Genomic DNA, 15,727 nt, shown 5'->3' on the forward strand with positions numbered 1-15,727 from the left:
TGTAAAAATTCAAAACATACTCTCAACGTCGGTAACAGACTGGGCAAGGACTTGCTGTTGAAACTTTGGCGTCTTGATCTCCTTTTGAATCTTGGCAATCACAGCTTCAGCTAATTGTTTTTGCTCACGTTGACGAACCGAAGCTTCATAACGAACCCATGAATCCAACACGGTCTTGGCCTCGTGAGCAATCTCAACTTTTTGCTTTAATTCAAAAGCTTTTGCTTCCAATTTGGAAGTTTCCTTGGCCACTTCAAACAACGTTGTGGTCGTGTCCACCACACTTTTCAATTCCGAAACTGATTCGATGCGTTCCTTAACCGCCGCGGTGTGATCGTCACGGGCCTTGTTCAAGATGGATTTAACATTGTTGATGTAACCGTTTGCCCATTCCGTGTAAGCCGGGCCGCCAACTTTGGCAACCATGAAGATAAAGGACGAAAACACAGCCAACAACGTGGTTTCGGCACCCAAAACGTACAACTCGTTAGAGATTGCATAAACCGCTGCCAACGTGCCCGTGGCAACAACACCGGTCTTGGTCAAAAACGAATCCGGAACCGAATTAATCAATGACGCAGCCTTGTCCTTAGGATCAGGCTTGGTGGAATAAGACTTGTTGGATAGTATGCTGGTTGGAAATATGTATTGTTAGATACCGGATTTGCCCATCTGTGTTGCAAAAAAAAAAAAAAAAAAAAACATACGGAGTGGTTCTCTGGATGGCAGGATTGCGAGCGAGCAACATGGCAGCTGGTGAACGAGCCGTGACTATAAACCAAAAAAAAAAAAAAAAAAAACCAGTTAGATCCATTTTGACAAGTCTTTCCAAAAACCTTTCATAAAATTTCACACCCCCCCTTGGATCTTAAAAAAAAAAAAAAACCCCACTACTTACAACGAACGGAACGGAACATCAATGAAGAACTCATTTTGAATAGCAAAATTCGAACTGCTCAACGGGAATTGGCCTTTTTGACTGTTGCCTCTTATGTGCAAAATTCTAAAGTCCTGAATTTTGCCCCGAACCGAAACGACAACGACGACCGACGATGCAAGGCCCGTTCCGAGGTTAGGGCCTAACTTGGCGGGTCGCTGATTGGCCCGCAACCCAAACGCCTGTGCTTGACTAAGCACTGATGTAATTAACACTCTCAACTTGATCAATTTTAGAGTTCAATATGTTGTCAGTGGTTTAACCTTTATTGAAATTTTAAAAAAAAAAAATTTAGTGAAAACCCAAGACTGAAACCGAGACAGATTGATTGTATATATATACGTATAATGCCGGGAGTAATATCAACCAAGAAAAGAGTTAGAAACTCATCATCATCAGTATCATCAGCACAACCAGGTGGCTCACGAATTAAAAGCAAGCTTGCCAAAAAATCAAGTTCGCAACAAGCAAGCGAACATGGCCTGACGACGACGACAACAGCAACGACTCCGGCGGAACGAATAGGTGAACTTGAACGACAAGTAACGAGTTCGACAGAGCATTATAATAATTTGGTTTATTTAATTAAATATCTTGACGTAGGTTTTGTTTTAATTAGATAATGCCATGGCATGGTGGACGCGTTTGTTTACACTTTATTTTTTTTTTTTCAAAAACAGGATAAAACCAATGACGAGCAGGTCCGGATCTTGGCCGCGGCCGCATTGTTTAGACTGTTTGCCAAATTTTTGGCATCAGGATTATTAATAATTTCAAAGACAAGTTCGAACCCGGCACAGGAAACGTTGGCGGTTTGGCTGCGGGATCGATTGCACGATTTCAAGACCGGCTTGCTTGAACTTGTTAATGCAGGCTTGAATGACGAGGACGATGAAATCAAAAGTGAAGAGACCGCGGTGGCGGGTTTAACAATCTTGATGCGACTGGTAAAAGACGAAAGCATCTGGCTGGCACCAAGCAAAGGCGAATACTATTTCGCAAAGTCGTTTCTTGAACAAGTCATCACGTTGTTATTGCGGCAACGTGATGATGACCTGGTGATTGAGTTTGTGAGCAAGTACGTGAACGCGTACGACGACGTGCGGTATTATTTTTATCATTTGCTTCCAGGTATTATTGCCACCGTGACAAAACAACAAAAGGGCAATGCCAAGTTCACTACCAACGTGTTATCGGCATTGTACGCGGTAGAGCAACAAGCCGAGGTTAATTACGAGCCTGCCAGTTTTTGGGTACCGTGCCACAACACGAAGCGGCAAGCAGTTGGCAAGACGTCGGCTCACCGTGCCGCGTTTCAAGACGCATGGTTGGCGGTGCTAAACAACCGGATCTTGAGATTATCACCCGATCAGTACAAGTACGTGCTACAAATCATGCATAAAAAAATCGTGCCGTTCATGAGCAAGCCGCAATCGTTAATGGATTTTTTAACTGATTCTTACAATGCCGGCGGCGTGATTTCGTTGCTGAGTTTGAACGCGTTGTTTGTGCTCATGCACAAGCATAACCTGGACTATCCCAATTTTTACCAAAAGCTGTACGCGTTACTGGATCGCAATTTGATGCACGTGCGATACCGGTCCCGGTTTTTCAGATTGCTCGATCTTTTCCTATCATCCACGCATTTGTCTGCCAACATTGTCGCCAGTTTTATTAAGCGATTGTCCAGGTTGGCGTTAACGTCGCCGCCGAGCGCGATCGTGATTATTATTCCGTTTATTTATAACTTGCTAAAAAGACACAACACTTGCAATCACATGATCCATCGGGTCGAATTTGATGCCGGCCAGTTTGCAAACGGCAACGACCCATTCGATCCTGCCGAACCGGATCCAAACATGACGCGAGCTTTGGAATCAAGCAGTTGGGAATTGCAAGCATTGCAACAACATTTTCATCCCAACGTGGCCACGCTGGCCAAGATCATGTCTGAACCGTTTAACAAGCCGAGTTATAATTTGGAAGATTTTTTGGATCATTCGTTTGCCACAATGTTGGATGCCGAATTTTCTAAATCGGTTCGCAAGCCACCAGCGATTGAACATGACGTGCCAGCCGTCATGTTTGCTAATGATGATGATGATGATGATGATGATCAAGCAGCATATGTAACCGGTTGGCAATTTTAAAGATAAAAAAAATAAATAAATAAATAAAAAATTAAAATTAAATTGGGTTTTCAAAATGAGGAATCGATTTGGTGTTCAAACCATCGTAGGGACTTGATTGAATGTTCAAACATCCACATTGTGATTGCACTGTTTGGCGCTGCTTTTAATAACGAGACCATTAATCCGCGATACAAGCCACGTACGCCTTCATGAGCAATAATTGTTTTGACGCATGCCATGATTGAATTTGGATAATTTGGAATCGATTTTAAAATGTACAACGTCCTTGTCGGACCCTGCACTTGCATGCGCTTGCGGATCACGTCTAACGGGAACACGCCGGTTTTGGAAATCGTGCCAGCCACCATGCCAGCCAAGGCCTCGGACGAAAAATCAATCATCTTGCTTGCCTGCAAGTAAGAATCATGATGCTTATCAGCCAAAAGTTGCTGATCAATCACTCGCTTGCAAGGTTCATACGTGGCGAAAAAAAAACCCATGTAGGGCACGATTTGTGACACGGCCGGACGCAAGCCACGGAAAAATCCGGACAGTCGTTCTTGATTGTAAATCTGTTGAATCGCGTGAGCCAATGATTTGTAAACCCGCTCATCATGATGAGAACCACGACGGCCACCGCCACCACCACCACCACCTTGGGCAGCGAACCTGGTGCGCAACAGGTCGAGCGGGTACGTGACCGTCGTGGCCACGGCACCTGCCACGGCACCGGTTACGAATTGCTGAGCCATGGATGACCATTGCTGACGATGCAACGAAATCGTTGTAGTAGACGACGATGATGATGATGATGATGATGGCAATCCAAAAACATGAACCCAGGCAGCGTTTGATTGCCGGATGGCAGCGAATTGAACGGATCCGTACAACAAGTACAACAATTCTGCCGGAATGTTGCCACGCCAAAGTCCGGTGATGCCCTCATCACCAACAATCTTGATCATGGATGGGAATAATCCGTTGTAAGGTGGATTATTTTTATTAATATTATTTAGTCCCGTCCTTGTCGTGGTTGTGGTTTGCAATTGTAACCGAATCTTGACCACGTCCATTGGTGCAATAAAGAACCTGAAAAACCCGCTCCGCAGATTAAAAATTAACAAAAAAAAAAATAATGAACCACATAAAATTAAAATTTGATGCGATACCGAGATGTTAAACCGGCAATGCCGCCACACAAGATTGCTTCACGACTGGTCAGGTCCGATTCAGCCGACACGAAACTTGTGACCGCTCCTTTTTTGCTGCCGGTCTGAATTTTTTGATCATGTTGTTGATGTTGTTGATTGTGATGAATTTTTTGATCATCATCCGTGTCACTCATTTGATCATGATCTATCTCACTCAAAGGAGAAAAAAAAAATTAAAAAAATAAAAAAAAAAAAAAAAAAAAGAAAATGGCGTTTGCACGATAGCGCACGGCGAGTTTTGTTGCCCTGAAATGCTTGTTCTACAAACAGTACAATAACACAAAATTATAAACACAAATATGGTAGTTAATCTATACTGTTTATTATTATATATAAAAAAAAAACCATTTCATATTAAAAATAAATTCATCAACCTATAACGCCGAGAAAAAAAAAAAAATAAAATAAAATTTCACGCCCATCCCAAAGTTATTAATACAAAAATAAAATAAAAAAAAAAATATTTATATATATATATAATATATGCGACAAGAGTACGTTGTGAATGCCTCAAGCTCGTAAGACTCTTTTAAAAACCGCAGGAGTCGGTGGCACAGGTAATTGGTTGTCCACGGACGCGGCCGGGTTCGTTGTGCGCGTGATTGATGAAGATGATGATGAAGATGATGAAGATGATGAAGAAGATGATGAAATTGATGAGTCCAAAGATGCCGACGACGTGCCGTTAACTCCTAAGCGACTAAACGAAATCGGCAAGTCATCCAAGTCGTTGTCATGGTCATTGTCATCAAGCTGATTGCCAAAATAGCCACCGGCTTGTGCTTCAATTACGGAATCATACTCCGGCGGTGGAGTCACGAGTGGTGGTGGTGGCACGTCGGCGTCAAACGGCGGCGGATTGACTGATGGCCGGCGCAGTAAATGGACCGGCCTGGCCTGATTTTCTTGCAACGGCAAACTGGCAGCATCATTTTGCTGTTGTTGTTGTTGTTGTTGGTGGTAAAATTGAGGAGATGCAGCCAATTGGCAGGGACAAGGTGGCAATGACGACAATGAAGAAGATGCAAACAGGTTGCCATAAGCGGGCAGGGACACATTTGCGGTCGTGCATCGGCAAGACAACAAATGAAACGGCGAATCGATGCTGACCTCGAAATGACGCCGTTTTGAAGAATCATCCGGATCGGATTTGGAAAGCCTGAGAATAATCTTGATCCAGTGATGAACCTTAATGTTTGCATAATTTGAATCAGCATGCAAATGATTATGGTAGGCGTCAGCCTTGCCCTGAGGCTTCACGTTTTGGCATCCAGGGATCTTTGCGTTGAATTCAAACTCGATCGGGCCGGCGGTTTCGGCATTGTCGGGTTGGTCAAGATTTCCTAACAAATTTTCGGCACCGTCATCGGTCGAAGGCGATTGATGTTCAAACAATAAAAACTTGCGAACAGGTTCGATGCGATGAACTTTTTTGTTTCGACAAAAATATTCGGTATTTTCGGACAACATGATACGAATGCGATGACATCTAACCTTGGCCAACGGCGTGAGCTTGAACGCGACCGGCACGACGGAACCGATGGGGAAAGCCTTGCCGCCGATTACAATGTCATAATGCAATTGATCTTCCCAATTGCGAGACACGACGATTGGTTCGCCAGCTTCGAGTGAAGCCTCAGCCGGCGTGCGAATCAACGTGACGGGCTTGTGGCCGACTAATTTGGACTTGAACGCGCCCGGCCGGTCGACTGAGGCTTCCAACGTGTACTTGACCGACCCGAGCGCGCACTCGATCGATTCCGGCAAGGAGTTGTCAACCAGGAGTTCAAAGTTGTAGCAATATTCGCCAGGCGGGAACAAGCGGTAGCCCTTTGCGTTTGCGGTGCCCTGAGGCTGCTGTTGCAAATGATCTTCAAGCGAATCATTGCTGCGAGACCTCGAGCCGGACCGGTTCCTGCCAGCGGGAGAGATGGAGAAGGACGACCGGGAAGGCGACCGAGGAGGCTGAGCAGCAGCAGCAGCAGCATGTTCCGAGTGATGTTCGGGCAAGGCAGTCAAGACGCCGCCACGGGAATCGAGCACGAGGTCAGCCGCAAACGATGCCGAATCGGCGGAGGGGAAATGGGCATTAAAAAAAGGCCAAACATGGGAGATGAGTTCGTTGTCTTCATGGTATTCGTCCTTGGCAGGCGGAATGCCCTCGGGCCATTCGGTGCGACTCATGCCCGTGAAGGACAAGACGATCGCTTTGATCTTTGTTGGCTTTGTGACCTTGATCTTGAGCGAACCGCGGAGCATGGCCGGGGTCGCGGTGGCGTGCTCAGCGCGGTCGAAGCCCTGCAAAAACAGAATGGGCTCGGCCAGGGCGATCGAGAGTGATAGCGAGCCAGAGCTGGTTGAAGCTAGCGGCACGGCTGCGGTGGGTTCGAGCGGCAGCGACGGCAGTGGGGTGGGCATGATGAGCGGCGACGGCGGAGGCGACGGGGTGTGAGCGTGGGCGTGGGCGTGGGCGTGGGCGTAGGGCGGTGGAGATGCAGATGCAGACGCAGACGCAGACGCAGACGCAGACGCTGGCGGGAATGACGGTGATAAACTAGGACTCACGGTCGGTCGCAGAGGCGGCGATGGCGGCAGGTCGAGGTCGAGGTCGTAGGGCGAAGGAGCAGGCGGCAGAAACGGAGCCGCGATGGCCTGCTTGAGTTTGCGCGAGAACATGGCCGTGGTCTGTTACGTAACCGGTTACGTGAGGGGTTTGGGCGGCGGCGGCGGTGGCTCAGGACGGGCGATATATATAATGCTATAATACTAATGCAGTGACTATGCGGTGCGGAAATGCCGTGGACAAATCTACCCGGCTGCGACTCGCGCGGACATGCCGAACCAGTCCAAAAGCGCCGTGCAAGGAGCCCAAAGCGGCCGGTCCGGTTACGTAACTAGAATCGCGCCCGTTACATAACGCATGCCCCCATGTTGGCACGGCGGCACGGCACATCCGTCACAGCAGCCGTGGCGGTTGCGGTGCCAGTCCACCAACGTTGAGTGCGCAGTACGTCACCGCGACAAAACATTCATCCATCGTCGTCATCATCATTCCGTCATTTGTCCGTTTTTTTTTTTTTGTTTTTTTGGATTTTGGCCTGCTGGTTGACGGTTTCGCTTGGCTCGTTGAACTCGGTGTCGGATTTTTTTGGAAAATTAAGCATTTCAAACTCAGGCACTGAATTTGCACACTCAATTCAACCCCATTTCCTTGCCACGTCTTTTTTTTTTTTTTTTTTTCTTTCTTCTTTTGTCGCTCGGGTGCCTTTCCAGGTTCATTGCGGCCATCATCAACCACCCCCATCGAGCCGCAGCACGGCTTTTAATTTCAATATTCGACTTTTGGTATGTTCAATCCCCCCCATTTTCCCATCATGTCTTTTTTCTTTTTCCTTACCACGCCCCGGGTCTGTTCTAGTTGCGGGTTTCATTTCACTTTGTGCATGTACTTCAGCAGTCATGACTGAGGCAGCACCAGCAGCTTCTCCGGTTACAGTCACCGTAACCACAGCAGCATCATCGACAGCAACGTCGACAACAACAGCACCACCACTACCACCAACAACAACCACCACCACCGGCAAATCATCAAGGCATGCGTCGGCCACGAAATTCGATCTCGAACCAAACCCGTTCGAACAATCGTTTGCTTCCAAGGAATCCACTCCTAATTCGGCCGGCAAACTTGTCGGACCTGGTCAGACAACTGCTGCCGCTGCCGCTGCCGCTGCTGCGTTATTACCCCCGGTTGCCTCGATCGCCTCACCATCATCATTACTCGGATCCGGCGGGCCGTCGTCTGCAAACTATTGGGGCATAAACAGTTTACGTTCCGGACCTTTATCCCCAGCAATGTTGCAAGGCCCGCAATCTTCAACCCCGTCTTCATCTTCCCTTGCCGGCAACGGCACCACGTCCTCGGTCGGAGGTGGCGTCCTCAGCTTTGTGGACGCCCATCATTTGCGCACCGGCCTGACCCCAAACGAATCTGGCATTCGCACCGGTCTTACGCCCGGTGGCAGCGGCTCCATCTTTCCCGCCCCGTCTCCCACCACGGCAGCATTATTCGGCCTCGTGCCGCCAACCCCGAACGGATTGCAAACCGGCCCGTTCCCGCCAACGCCGACGCCGGTCGAATCTGCATCTTCAAACACAAACACCACGACCACTGCCACCACTGCGCCCGCGGCGTCGTCGTCGTCGTCACAAGCCACGTCTGTCACTGTGGGCCCAACAAACCCGCTTAACTCCATCACCTCGTCCGGCCAAGATCAAACCCAGGCCATATTCCATATCTTGTCTCAGAATCGGCCACTGCAGCATTTGCCTACTACAAGTAAGCAAGAATACGATCCAGCTTCTGCTGCCGCCAGTGGATTGTTCATGCTCAGCCAGGGCCAACAACAGCAACAATTACTACAACAACAACAACAACATAATAACGCCTCCGTCGTCAAAGAAGAACTTGTCAAAGACACAAAGAGAAAGCCAAATAAAAAACAGGCGAGAAAATCAGACGAAACTGCTACAGGTCCAAACAAGCGGCAACGAGGTAATGCTTCACGCAACGCCATGCCCTCACACTTGTCCGATACTGACGATGCCGGTGCCGGTGGCATTGACGACGACGACGAAGACGAAGACGACAATGATGACCGCCGTGGCTCGGCCGACTCGACAGGGTCGACCAATATCACGATAAACCCGGCCATGACGTCGGTCACAACCGCCACAGCCGGATCGATCAACAAAAAAATGACCGACGAGGAGAAAAGGAAAAATTTTTTGGAACGCAACCGAGTGGCGGCATTAAAATGTCGGCAACGGAAAAAGCAATGGCTTTCGAATTTGCAAGCCAAGGTGGAATATTACGGTACCGAAAACGATGCGTTAAACGCGCAAGTGACCGCGTTGCGAGAACAAGTTGTTAACCTCAAGGCATTGTTGTTGGCTCACAAAGATTGTTCGGCAACAAGGGCATTGCCACCCGGTCAGGATCCGATCAATCTTGCCCTGTCTCAAGATTTTGTTTTGCATTCTTCTGCATCGGCAACTTCGGCCGGTGCTGCCACCACGACCGTGCCCATGTCATCGTTAACTCAAAGTTTGGCATCTCAAATCTCTGGTTCAAGGCGTTACGTATAATTTAATTTAATTTTTTTTTTTTAGTTTTGGTAAGATCTTGCAGGAGTTTATTTATTTTTTTTTATTTATGAATTGAATTTGTTTGCTATTTTGATGTATTCTTATACTTTTATATAGTTATACTTGACTATGTATATCATTTAAACAAAACGTTTGTTTTTGTCTTTTATTTTTTTTTTAAAAAAAAAAAAAACTGTTATTAAAAAATACATTCACATGACTATTATACGTTGCAATATACTAATATACAAAATTACCCACTCCTAGATTATTTGTTTTTGTTATTATTACCACCTCGTTGATTCATAAAAAAAATAAAAAAAAAAAAAAAAATAAAAAAATCCTCACTCCAAATCGAACAAGCAAATCGGTTTGATTAATACGATAAGTATTTTTTTATTCAGAATTTTGAAAAATATATTTTCTTGGTCTTCCCCTTTTCTTTTTTTCACCAACCGGTAATGGTGGTGCTAATAACTTGATTGGCTTTTTAACCGGCGGATCCGTCTTTTTAGGACGACCCCGGCCTCGCCTGCTATTATTATTATTATTATTATTATTATTATTATTATTGTTGTTGTTGTTGTTGCTGCTGCTGCCGTTACCATCATCGTTAGTACTTTCCGTAACTGAATTATTTAATGATGGTGAAGGTGAGACCGAATCAGGTTCGGGTTCGATTTGTTCACGTTTGGAATTCACGTTATTATCATCATCGTCGTCGTTGTTGTTGTTGTGTTGATGTTGTGAAACCGTGCTCGATTTCCTGGGCCGGCCGCGTCCTCGTTTGACCACATGAGCACCAGTTGGCTCATGTCCGGATTCAGCTTTGGTTTTTAATTTTGGCAATCCAGTTGAACCTTGCCCGGCTTGCACTGCATGTTTATCATCCTCATCGCATTCGTCGTCGTCGTCGTCGTCATCGTCATCGTCATCGTCGTAGTTCTCCTCCTCCTCCACCTCCTCCTCCTCCTCCTCCTCCTCATCATCATCATTTTCAGTTTTTTTCCTCTTTATGCCCTTCCGGTTGCTGCCGGCATCGATCCGGTTCGCACTCAGGTCGCCCCAATATTCATCATCATCCACATGACCTTGCCTGATTGCCCGCAACACGCGTGACCGGTCATGCTGATCTAATTCATCAATGCCATCCAGTTCTTGACCGTCACCGTCACCGTCATTGCCGTTTGCGGAGTCGCGCGTCAGGTTTTGCAACACGCGAGGCGTCACGCACGACCAATGCCGCCATTGCCATGATTGAAACTTGCCCGTGTCAACAAACACGCCTAATCGTAAGCTTCCTTTTGAAATCCGACCATTGTTTAGTTCGGTTGATATGTTTTCTTGTTTTTGTTTTTGTTGTTCTTTTTTTGTTGTTGTTGTTGTTGTCGTTGTTTTGGATGCTTTTTGGCACCATGGACTGCGACATGCAGCGCGGCCTTGCTTTGCAATTTCTGATTTTTAAAAAAAAATAAATAAAAATGTTAGTGATGAGTAAAATTGAATTAAACATGAATTAATAAAATGCCCGATTCAAATAAAACATCACCACATTGGGTGTGAGTGTTTATTGCCGAATCAATCAAGTTACCCAAACAAAAACAAAAACAAAAAAAAAAAAAAAAAAAAAAAAAAAAATGAAACGTACCAATTCTATACGGCATTACCTCGTATAATTTATTAAAAAATTCTTTGCTCTTTTCTTTTTTAATTTGAATTGTTTGACCAAAAATTAAAAATTTTTGATATTTTGAAATCAATCAATCAATCGGTTTATTTTTTTTTTTTTTTTTTCATTTTTTTTATTTATTTTTTTATTTTTTTTAAAAAAACGAGGCTGCCCTTTCCCTCACTTTTGAAAGAGCCAAAAAAAAAAAAATATTTTATTTGTTGATATAGTTTGTTTATGCCACAATTACCCCCCCCCTAATAGTACATTTATAATAACTAAATACATGCCTTTTTTTTATTTTTTTATTTTTAAATTAGCATCACCGGTCCCGACGACTTTTTCTTGTTCCACCTGTACTACTATTACTATTACTACTACTAGTGCTGCCATTAGGTTTGCCAATCACGTAATATTCATTAAAATTTAACCTGACACCTAAAAATCTCATTTCGGTATCGGGTTGGGTTGATAATCCGGTTAATAATTTTTGTAATGAATCTCGAAATTTGGATTTAATGTTGCGAACCCGGTCTTGAATCACATGCCGTTCGTTGCCGCGGTCGTGGTCGTCGTCAGTCCCGACTTGACCGGTGCTGCTAATCATGACTGAGTATTGCTCAACAGAATAATCATATAATTGATTCATGGCTTCAGCAAATGATATCATGATTTTTAAAATTTCATGTAATTGATGCACCATCAAGTCGTCGTCCTTGTCATCATCATGGGTGATGTTGTCATCTTCATGACGATGCTTTGCTGCTGCTGCTGCTGCTGACGATTTTGATGATTTTGAACTTAATAATCCCTTATGAGTAATGTTGGCCAAAAATCTGGCATGCAACTTAATTAATTGATCCAACGTAAGTTCAGGCTTGCCCAACTCGGCTTGCAAGGTTGACCATGATGACTCAATAACTTCATATAATATGTAATACTCTAATTGACATATAAAATGAATCATTTCAGCACACCCAGCCCGAGCCGTTTTCCAATCCGAACCAGCAAACTTGTCAACATTTTTGCTGTCATGACTTGACAATATGCCTCGCGCGCCCGTGATTGATCGCCGCCAGGCAAGGTCCAACACGAACCCGACCCGTTTCAGGCGCCATAAAAAATTAAAAATTTTTAGATATTGCCTGGTACTGTAAGAATTAAAAATCACGTCCAACGGTGACGCCACCTTGTATTCCAACGTGAACACGTCCCAGCCAATCTCGCCATGGGATAGTTCCAACATGCGCGCGTCCAGGTTGCGCAACACGTCCGCACCCGAATACTGTGCGTTCGATCCTCGCACGGCGGTTTCCAATATGGAAGTTAAATTATGCCGGTACAACGTATTGGCCGGTCTTTCCAACGAAGGTGCCAATAATTCCATCAACATGGCCACGAAATCGCCTTGCCCAAGTAACAAGTACTTCTTCATGGCTTGCAAATGATCCAAAAATTTAAATTTCGTCGTCAGTAACAACCGCAAGTGAGTCACGGTACCGTTGTACGCCACGTCAATGGCCCGTTCCATGCTGGCCGTGTCAGCTTCGCCATAATGGAACGCTTGCGACAATTCCCGACCATTATTGTCAACCCAATCACCTTCATTACATGCCCACCTAATAAAATCTAAACTCTTGCCGGTCTGGAAAATCTTGCTGACGACTTGTTCGGTCATGAACGACGGCATCTGCACTCGATCAAGATAATACTTGCCCTCCCATAACGAATCCTGGTCACTACCTTTCTTGACAAAAAACTCGTTATACGGATCTCGGAAATCTCCCGTGTATAACCATTCCTGCACAAATTCGTAAAAAGGCCGCGATACGTGGTCTAACAAGTTTATGACATATTCGGCCACAAACGGATCACCATGTGCCGTGTACGAATGCAACACGTTCAACAACCGAACCCCGTTTTCGTCTAAATTCCTCACGTCAGTCAAACCTATTTTTTTTTTTAAAAAAAAAATTTTTTTTTCCCTTACTTTTTGAATTTTCAACCATGTCAGCTATCAACCGTAAAATCAAGGTCGGCTCCCTTAACCAATACACGCATTTTTTCAATGTCACGCCGCCAAGACTCCAGCCTTGAGGGGTTTTTTTTTTTTTTTCCAAGTCGATCATATTTTCAGCTTCAAGTTCCTTGCGAATTTGTTCATCAATTTGCACGGTTAATGCCAGGTAACCTCGCAATTCGTGCTCGATCGCTCGCCTAAACGCCTGACCGACCAAGCCACCAGGCGAATCAACAAACGATGCCAATGATTTGTATAGCAATGCTGGTTCGACCAACATGTGCAAGATCGAAACTGCCGGAAGCGATAACGTGTTTGGTAACGAAATCGTGCCTGCACTCGCGAACGGCAGCGTGGTCGAGCCAAGACCTTGCAGTGTGTAAGGTAAGCTTCCTAATAGTTTGGACTCTGATGGGTCTAGTTTTTTTTTTTTGTAAACCATGTCAGTCTTGCATGGATCTCTTATTTTAATAATAATAATAATTGGGGTCAAAATTCCATACCAGAAGTTTCCCTGTTTGCGGCCAAGATGTCAGCTTTGGTTTGTAATGAGAATGAACTAAACAACGTCTCAATATCGGCACCGGCTGCCAGATCAGGTGTCCACCGTGACCGCGTCTTCTTCACTTGTGCCGGCGGTGGTGGTGGTGGTGGTATTGATGATGATGATGATGATGATGCTGTTGCCGCGGTCGCGGTAGCCGTCGTCGTGCCATGACCGTCACCGGACTTCTATAAAAAAACACTCAACATTATTTTTAACTTTTGACAATTTTTTTTTCTCCTCAAATCATACCGGATCAAGAATTTCTGTAGTCATGACTAGTTGTGAGGGTCAAGGACATTTGTGTATTTACAAAAACAACGCGTCGTGTTTAAATTGGCACCTTGTCCGGGTAACCAAAAAATTAGTGGACTTGTTGAAATCACTTTATGTTTGCAGCTTTGGACATTTGGACATGGGCAAGTCGATGATAGTTGTACGTATAATATATGCAGTTGCAGCATTGCCAAATGGCAGATCTCATGCATATATGCATATGCATTGTGGAGATTCGGTGTCTGTTACGCCAGGTTGCCAGGCCAATCAATGTAAATGCAACTTGTGGTTTGTTTTATTATTTATTACTTGCACTTGTTGATCATTGTTAAAACACTTTATTTTTATTTGTTTCTTGTTTTCAATTTTTCTTTTCTTTTTCGACTTGTATCTGTTGACGTTTTGAATGCAAAAAAAAAAAAATAAAAATGAACATGGCGGGCTAACCAGGTTCGAAACTAGCGTTAACCCTCCTGACACGGGAACGGAACAGTCCAAAGCAGTTTGATTTTTTAATTCCTTCTCGTATTGATTTTTGTCTCCCCCCTTGTACAAATTTCTGTCTGAGTGCCTTTTTGTCCTGTGAAATGCAAAGGCAGGCCAGGCCCGTCATGTTGTCTACTACTGCTGGCCGGATTCAGCGCCAAACATGTGCCCAGCGGATTATTTTTAGACTCACTCACTGCTCGTATTTACCCCAGACGGCCAGGCGCTCGGCAAACGTAATCAACCTCATCATCACCAGCACACTCTTGTCGTCATCATCACCTAAATCCGCCAGGTTTTTCACTACTTCATTATTATTGGCAAGCATGGGTCGTGATAATGACAATTCCAATTTTCCGGTTCAAAAGACCGAAGACGAGTGGCGGGCAGTGCTGAGTCCGACCCAGTTCCAAGTTCTTCGGCAACGAGGCACGGAACGTCCGTTTACCGGTGAATATGAATATCATCATGATAAAGGTGTTTATAACTGTGCTGGCTGCAACGTGCCACTTTATGAAAGCAAAACAAAATTTGATTCCGGTTGCGGGTGGCCGGCTTTCTATGAAGCCGTGCCCGGTGCCATCAAGCGAATCGAAGATCGATCGTTTGGCATGGTCAGAACCGAAATGGTGTGCTCCAATTGCGGTGGTCATCTCGGTCATATTTTTATTGGTGAAGGTGAGACACAACTGGCCGTTCATGCTACGCTTGACAGGTTTACATACTAACCATTTCATTTAAAAGGTTACAAAACTCCAACTGATGAACGTCATTGTGTCAACAGTATTAGCTTAAGGTTTAAGGCGGGGTAAATAAGTTACTGGCATTGCTTTTAATTTTTTTTTGTTTGTTTCTCTGTATACGTTTAACGGTCGAAAGGTGTTTTTGAGTCTGAGTTTGTGAGGTTTTTTTTTTTTTTTTTTTTTTACCTTTCGCATGTTGAATGACCAGGCGTTGTTTGACATGATGCAAGCATTTAATGTATAGATTGTAGAGTGACTTAACATATATATCTATATATTGTTTTCTTGTAAGGTTGTATTAAACATGGATTTCGTATGTTTTGAATATTACAAAAAGTCCTCGCAGTGTCACCCCGCTTGAGTCATGACCAAAACAATTAATTGAACTCGTTTGCCGGGACACTTTTCTACTACACCAAACACATGTTGCTTTGAAAAGAACGTTTTACCAATTGTCAAACGGCAAACCTATTATATTGGTTTTTATTCAGTTGTTTCAAATTGTGTTTTGACGTATATTGAAAGCATGTTTTTCTTTTTGTCCTGCTGAGTTTTGGAGATCAT

At 44.7% G+C, this 15,727-nt stretch overlaps 8 protein-coding genes across 8 annotated transcripts; 3 read left to right on the forward strand and 5 right to left on the reverse strand.

The window, feature by feature from the left end:
* Window positions 1-9: 9 nt before the first annotated feature.
* V1514DRAFT_348285 (F1F0 ATP synthase) lies at window positions 10-748 on the reverse strand (the record flags this gene model as incomplete). The annotated part of the gene is made up of 2 exons (XM_066929320.1): window positions 10-631; window positions 708-748. The coding sequence occupies 2 exons, from the start codon at window positions 746-748 to the stop codon at window positions 10-12; spliced, it is 663 nt and encodes a 220-aa protein (XP_066782212.1).
* A 434-nt stretch (window positions 749-1,182) lies between these two features.
* On the forward strand, window positions 1,183-3,093 carry V1514DRAFT_368769 (CBF/Mak21 family-domain-containing protein). The gene is made up of 2 exons (XM_066929916.1): window positions 1,183-1,536; window positions 1,618-3,093. The coding sequence occupies exons 1-2, from the start codon at window positions 1,285-1,287 to the stop codon at window positions 3,085-3,087; spliced, it is 1,722 nt and encodes a 573-aa protein (XP_066782213.1). The 5' UTR covers window positions 1,183-1,284; the 3' UTR covers window positions 3,088-3,093.
* V1514DRAFT_334129 (mitochondrial carrier domain-containing protein) lies at window positions 3,056-3,888 on the reverse strand. The gene has a single exon (XM_066928162.1). It carries the CDS (start codon window positions 3,819-3,821, stop codon window positions 3,138-3,140), a length of 684 nt encoding a protein of 227 aa, XP_066782214.1. The 5' UTR covers window positions 3,822-3,888; the 3' UTR covers window positions 3,056-3,137.
* A 690-nt stretch (window positions 3,889-4,578) lies between these two features.
* V1514DRAFT_334132 (uncharacterized protein) lies at window positions 4,579-7,009 on the reverse strand. The gene has a single exon (XM_066928163.1). It carries the CDS (start codon window positions 6,954-6,956, stop codon window positions 4,791-4,793), a length of 2,166 nt encoding a protein of 721 aa, XP_066782215.1. The 5' UTR covers window positions 6,957-7,009; the 3' UTR covers window positions 4,579-4,790.
* A 333-nt stretch (window positions 7,010-7,342) lies between these two features.
* On the forward strand, window positions 7,343-9,652 carry V1514DRAFT_334135 (uncharacterized protein). The gene is made up of 2 exons (XM_066928164.1): window positions 7,343-7,625; window positions 7,699-9,652. The coding sequence occupies exon 2, from the start codon at window positions 7,740-7,742 to the stop codon at window positions 9,423-9,425; it is 1,686 nt and encodes a 561-aa protein (XP_066782216.1). The 5' UTR covers window positions 7,343-7,625; window positions 7,699-7,739; the 3' UTR covers window positions 9,426-9,652.
* On the reverse strand, window positions 9,603-11,218 carry V1514DRAFT_368773 (uncharacterized protein). The gene is made up of 2 exons (XM_066929917.1): window positions 11,074-11,218; window positions 9,603-10,879 (listed from the first exon to the last, which is right to left on the reverse strand). The coding sequence occupies exons 1-2, from the start codon at window positions 11,087-11,089 to the stop codon at window positions 9,822-9,824; spliced, it is 1,074 nt and encodes a 357-aa protein (XP_066782217.1). The 5' UTR covers window positions 11,090-11,218; the 3' UTR covers window positions 9,603-9,821.
* Window positions 11,219-11,242: 24 nt separating this feature from the next.
* V1514DRAFT_353384 (Spc98 family-domain-containing protein) lies at window positions 11,243-13,948 on the reverse strand. Its single transcript, XM_066929534.1, has 4 exons — window positions 13,911-13,948; window positions 13,618-13,846; window positions 13,085-13,531; window positions 11,243-13,020 (listed from the first exon to the last, which is right to left on the reverse strand). Exons 1-4 carry the CDS (start codon window positions 13,932-13,934, stop codon window positions 11,417-11,419), a joined length of 2,304 nt encoding a protein of 767 aa, XP_066782218.1. The 5' UTR covers window positions 13,935-13,948; the 3' UTR covers window positions 11,243-11,416.
* Window positions 13,949-14,428: 480 nt separating this feature from the next.
* Window positions 14,429-15,410, forward strand: V1514DRAFT_334143 (Mss4-like protein). The gene is made up of 2 exons (XM_066928165.1): window positions 14,429-15,098; window positions 15,165-15,410. Exons 1-2 carry the CDS (start codon window positions 14,522-14,524, stop codon window positions 15,230-15,232), a joined length of 645 nt encoding a protein of 214 aa, XP_066782219.1. The 5' UTR covers window positions 14,429-14,521; the 3' UTR covers window positions 15,233-15,410.
* The last annotated feature ends 317 nt before the right edge of the window (window positions 15,411-15,727 follow it).

The sequence above is a fragment of the Lipomyces japonicus genome, assembly GCF_038497905.1.
Source record: "Lipomyces japonicus strain CBS 7319 unplaced genomic scaffold V1514scaffold_32, whole genome shotgun sequence".
NCBI classification, from domain to species: Eukaryota; Fungi; Ascomycota; class Lipomycetes; order Lipomycetales; family Lipomycetaceae; genus Lipomyces; species Lipomyces japonicus.

Coding starts and splice junctions, on each gene's coding strand:
- V1514DRAFT_368769 (XM_066929916.1), top strand. CDS start 1,285: ATGCCGGGAGTAATATCAACCAAGAAAAGAGTTAGAAACTCATCATCA. Junction 1,537..1,617: donor ATTTAATTAAATATCTTGAC/GTAGGTTTTGTT, acceptor TTTCAAAAACAG/GATAAAACCAATGACGAGCA.
- V1514DRAFT_334129 (XM_066928162.1), bottom strand. CDS start 3,821: ATGGCTCAGCAATTCGTAACCGGTGCCGTGGCAGGTGCCGTGGCCACG.
- V1514DRAFT_334132 (XM_066928163.1), bottom strand. CDS start 6,956: ATGTTCTCGCGCAAACTCAAGCAGGCCATCGCGGCTCCGTTTCTGCCG.
- V1514DRAFT_334135 (XM_066928164.1), top strand. CDS start 7,740: ATGACTGAGGCAGCACCAGCAGCTTCTCCGGTTACAGTCACCGTAACC.
- V1514DRAFT_353384 (XM_066929534.1), bottom strand. CDS start 13,934: ATGACTACAGAAATTCTTGATCCG. Junction 13,847..13,910: donor CTACAGAAATTCTTGATCCG/GTATGATTTGAG, acceptor GTTTTTTTATAG/AAGTCCGGTGACGGTCATGG. Junction 13,532..13,617: donor CGCAAACAGGGAAACTTCTG/GTATGGAATTTT, acceptor AAAAAAAACTAG/ACCCATCAGAGTCCAAACTA.
- V1514DRAFT_334143 (XM_066928165.1), top strand. CDS start 14,522: ATGCAAAGGCAGGCCAGGCCCGTCATGTTGTCTACTACTGCTGGCCGG. Junction 15,099..15,164: donor TCATATTTTTATTGGTGAAG/GTGAGACACAAC, acceptor TTCATTTAAAAG/GTTACAAAACTCCAACTGAT.